Raw genomic sequence first — 4,673 nt, 5'->3', positions numbered from 1 at the left:
TTAACACCCCCCTTTAAACGGAAAAATAATAACTTAAACACCCCCTCTTTATACAAAACAATTATAACTCTTACACCCCCCTTTATACAAAACAATCTTAACTTTAACACCCCCATTTATACAAAACAATTATAACTTTTACACCCCCCTTTGTACAAAACAGTTATATATTTAACACCCAGTAATAATAACTTAAACCTCTCCCCTCCCTTTCATACACGATAATGATAACCTTGACACCCCCATTATACAAAACAATTATAACTTTAACACCCCCTCCTTTCATACCAGCAATGATAATACATCAAACAGCATCTCCAATTCAGCAAGTGATGCATTTGTAAGCGACCCAAGCATTGGCATGCGGTGTGTGAAGGATTACTCAGTTTATAATTACAACAAGAAATACATAACATGCAACGCTCAATCAAGTAAGTGCTGTCCTGTTTTGAACATTTTATAGTAAAGGAAAGATTAATCAAATCGAGACAATATATTTACTAATGTTATTTGTTTATTTTGTTTTTTTGGTGCCCAAAAAAAGATTTTTTTTTCAATTCAATTAAGAAACAGAAAAATTTCAATTTTTTAGAAGCAACAATAATGTAAAAAGCCCTGAAAATATCCAAAACTTTATTTTATCAAATTATTATATTCTACATTAACAGATCAGGAGTGGGAAATGGACGCAAGTCTCAAAGCTCTGAGTCAAAACTCAGCATCCAACAACACCCTTGTATGTTCTTGCACTGATAAACAAACCAGAGTGTTGCTTGCAGGTAAGTTTCACCAAATACACTTTTCAATTATTATGTACCCTTAATTTTAGTATTTTTTTCATAAATTAAGAAAATAGGAGAAAAATCGTAAATTAAAAATTGATAAAAAAAAGCTATAAAAACCAAAGGGGTAGTATCATTCAATTATTCATTTAAAATTTTCACCCTGTTTTCAGAATGTCCGAGTGGAACGGGGGGTTCCCCTACACCGAGAATTGTGACTCAGACAAGCAACCCAATGTACAACATGACTCAGCGAAACATATCCGACTGGCTCGTTAAAACAGTAGAAGGGTAAATATCTGTGGGTTGAATTGACAAAAATTAATGATTAAAATTTTGTCGATAAATAGTTGTGAAATGTTTCAAACAAATGAATTGTCAAAAATTAACAAAAAATGGAATTGAGAAAAAATTTAATAGATTAAAAGTTGAAACATTTGTTCCAAAAATTATTTGCTTGTATTTTTTGTGATAAACAATGTGAAAGTCAGAAACCAGTCAATTAATAAGGTGTCAAGCTAGGTTAATTAATTGTGATGCATTTTTAGGGTATGTATATACAGATGCAAAAACACTACAGATTGATTTTTTTTATTACAGCTTTGAATATGTAAAAATAATCCGCTTTTAATTTTAAATGTTCCATTCGATTTAAAAAAAAAATTTTTTAATATTTAATTTTCTATCCAATTTTCAATTTTTTTAAATTTAAATTTTATATCAGATTTTTAATTTTTTTTTTTTAATTATAAATTTTCTATCCAGTTTTTAAACTCAAATCCTGTTCTCCAGATTTAAACAAGATAGATTTGGAGGTTTATCATTTGGGGCCAAATACCATTCTACATTGGGCAGCACGCTCTCACCACTATTGCAGTTTGCGCTAAGCAATAGTAACTTTACTCTTAACATCAACCCTAACACATCAAACACCGTGCAATCTATTATGCAAAGGCTTGAAAGAACTGAAAACTCCAAGGCAAGTTGTTTTGCTTGTGTTTATTTTAGGACAGTAGTTAAAACCAACATTTTTGCTAAATGCCTTGTATTAGTGTCAATATTTAGCGTTTTTTACAAAAATTCTACTATTTTTAGTACATATTTGCTATTTCTTTTTAAAATCTAGAATTTTTAACTTATTATTCAGTATTTCTTATTATTTTTAAAAATTCTGATAAAACCAGTCATTTTTATAGATTACCTAATATTTTTGTTAAAATGGTGCAGTTGCTGGTCAATACAGGATTAATTCTTACCTAAACTTGATTTTTGCATAGGTTTGGTTTGACAACAACGGATGGCACTCTATGCCAACATGGCTTAACATAATGAACAACGCTGCATTGCGATCTTTACTGCCACCTACTGAGGATCCGAGAGAATACGGGATCGCTGCGTTTAATCATCCCCTTAATTTCACTGAGGCAGAAGTAGACCTGGCTGCTTTGTAAGTAAACAAATCAAAATATCTTTTCAAAGTGGCTTTAGTGAAGCTGTGGTTTATACAGTTTAATAACTAATGAAAAAGTACAAGAATTTATGTTATAATAATTTGCGTTTAAATTTAATGCGGTTTTTGGTCATGTTTATCATTTTATGAAAAAGCTATACTTTTGCTTTAAAACAGTAATATATTATGTAAAGCACAAATAAATTCATAAAATACAGTTGAACAGTAGACTTTGTTTAAAACAAAATATATTAAACAGAAATGATTTATTTCCACCCCAGCTCTCAGGCAGCAACAGACGAAATTCACTTTGTTTGTTTGTTTTTGTTAATTTTTCTTTTCTTTCTACCCCAGCACTCAGTCAGCAACGGACAAAATTCACTTTGTTTGTTTGTTTTTGTTAATTTTTCTTTCTTTTTATCCCAGCACTCAGTCAGCAACGGACACAATCATTTCAATATCCGTGATTTTTGCTCTTGCGTTCGTTCCCGCTAGTTTTGTACTTTTCCTCATAGAAGAAAAAGTCAGTAAAGCAAAACATCTTCAGTTTGTCAGTGGAGTCAACCAGTTCATTTATTGGATTGCAAACTTTTCATGGGACATGGTGAGTCAATATTGAAAATATTTTTTCATATATTTTACCATTTGTTTTTTAATTTCATGTATTTTACCATTTTTTTTAAATTTCATGTATTTTACCATTTTTTTTTAATTTCATGTGTTTTACCAATTTTTAAATTTCATGTATTTTACCATTTTTTTAAACTTCATGTATTTTACCATTTTTAAAAATTATTAAATCAATTATAAAATGTATTTCAATGGATAAAATAAAGCCAATATTTTTCATGTATTTTACCAATTAAGATTTTAATTTCCTATTTTTAAAATCCTTTATCAGTTATAATATGTATTTTAGCTGTAAAGCAAGTTATTTTTAATTTAAAAAATATTTTTTAAATTTATATATTTATTAAATTCTTTGTATAATGCCATCATACTGGGCTAATACTTTATTCATAGCTGGCATATTTGTGGTTAAAAAAAGGTGACAATTATTGGCTTCATTTTTATCCAGCTTTGTAAGCTCATATTCTATATGAATTGTATATTCTATAGCCTATTGATATAGTAGGGTGGGGGAAGATGGGACACCTTTAGCACATAATGTCCAAATATCCTGATCGTGTTTTAAACAATTAACAACGGTCTATGGGAGTTGTGAGGATACGGTTTTATAATTCTTTGAATGTCTTTGTTTATAGCCAAACTGGACAAGAAAATAAAAAGGTGTCCCATTTTCCCCCACTCTACTATATATATTTTATATGAAGTGTCCATAGCATACCTTTTCCTTATATCTTAAGCAAAATTATTTTTCCAGTTAAACTACAGTGTTCCTGCTGTCATTGTCATCATAATATTCCTTTGTTTCCAAACGGACGCGTACGTGTCAGCATCTAACCTCCCATGCCTCGTCTGTCTATTGTTCCTCTATGGTTTCTCTATAACACCCATGATGTATCCAGCAAGTTTTTATTTTGAAGTAAGTTTTAAAAAAATATATGACATTTTTGTGCTTGCTTTAGTTTTTAAAAAAATATGACACATTTGTGCTTGCTTTACTTAGGTTGTATTTTATTCTTATTTATTCTTGCAGACTAGGGCAGTGGCAGTTGTTTTAACACTTTTTACCTATTTGTTGTATTGAATGTATGAATGTAGCTTGCTTTATCCTCGCGTGGCCGGAAAACGAAAGTCGTTATAACACGGGTGTTCAAACACCTCACGCCAGCTTATGAGTAACCACATATGTAAATTTGTGAGTGATTATTTGGTAGCAATGATGAGCCTTGATTCTATACCCTCTGGTCTATAGGCAAGCACTATAACTACTGTTGCCAGTTTAAATTTAATTATTACTTTAAAGTATATTTGCCTTTTTGAAATGGACTTCAATTCTGTTTTCTTACCCAGGTCCCAAGCACAGCATATGTTGTATTGACTTGCATTAATCTCTTCATTGGAATCAACACAAGTATTGCCACTTTCATTCTCGAGGTAAATCTTTAGTTTTTATGCACAAAAAGTACGGGTGTATATTAACGCCCTTGAAGTATTATTGTGTCAGTTATATAATGTAATGTGACTGTTATTGGAAAAATATCTTTTTTACTTTTATGCATTTACTATCTAAGCTCTTTGGGTAATAGGTAAATTCTGACATAATTCCTGGATTCCATAGCGTGCCGCAGCATAGGAGCTTAGCCATATAGAATAGAATGTAAACTTATACCAGAGCCAATTTTTTCTACATGTTTCATAAATTTTGAAATTCCCAAAAGTAACAGAAAGCCTGCATAGATACAAATAAATTACTTCTGTAGCTNATAATGTATGACCCAATTGTATTACACCTACAATGTCAACATTTTTTACCA

General features: G+C 30.5%; 1 protein-coding gene across 1 annotated transcript in view; it reads left to right on the top strand.

Annotated features, from left to right (window-relative positions):
- The window catches only part of LOC100184707 (ATP-binding cassette sub-family A member 1-like), a 35,798-nt gene that overhangs the window by 23,036 nt on the left and 8,089 nt on the right, over positions 1-4,673 (top strand). Inside the window, exons 31-38 of the mRNA XM_026835495.1 lie at positions 196-431; positions 669-779; positions 956-1,073; positions 1,575-1,761; positions 2,060-2,229; positions 2,659-2,836; positions 3,617-3,778; positions 4,210-4,293. Coding sequence (XP_026691296.1) covers positions 196-431; positions 669-779; positions 956-1,073; positions 1,575-1,761; positions 2,060-2,229; positions 2,659-2,836; positions 3,617-3,778; positions 4,210-4,293 — 1,246 coding nt within the window. The remainder of the gene's footprint in view (positions 1-195; positions 432-668; positions 780-955; positions 1,074-1,574; positions 1,762-2,059; positions 2,230-2,658; positions 2,837-3,616; positions 3,779-4,209; positions 4,294-4,673) is intronic.

The sequence above is a fragment of the Ciona intestinalis genome, chromosome 8 (assembly GCF_000224145.3).
Source record: "Ciona intestinalis chromosome 8, KH, whole genome shotgun sequence".
NCBI classification, from domain to species: domain Eukaryota; kingdom Metazoa; phylum Chordata; class Ascidiacea; order Phlebobranchia; family Cionidae; genus Ciona; species Ciona intestinalis.
Note: the sequence above shows the minus strand (reverse complement) of the source record. Positions and strands in the feature narration are given on the sequence as shown.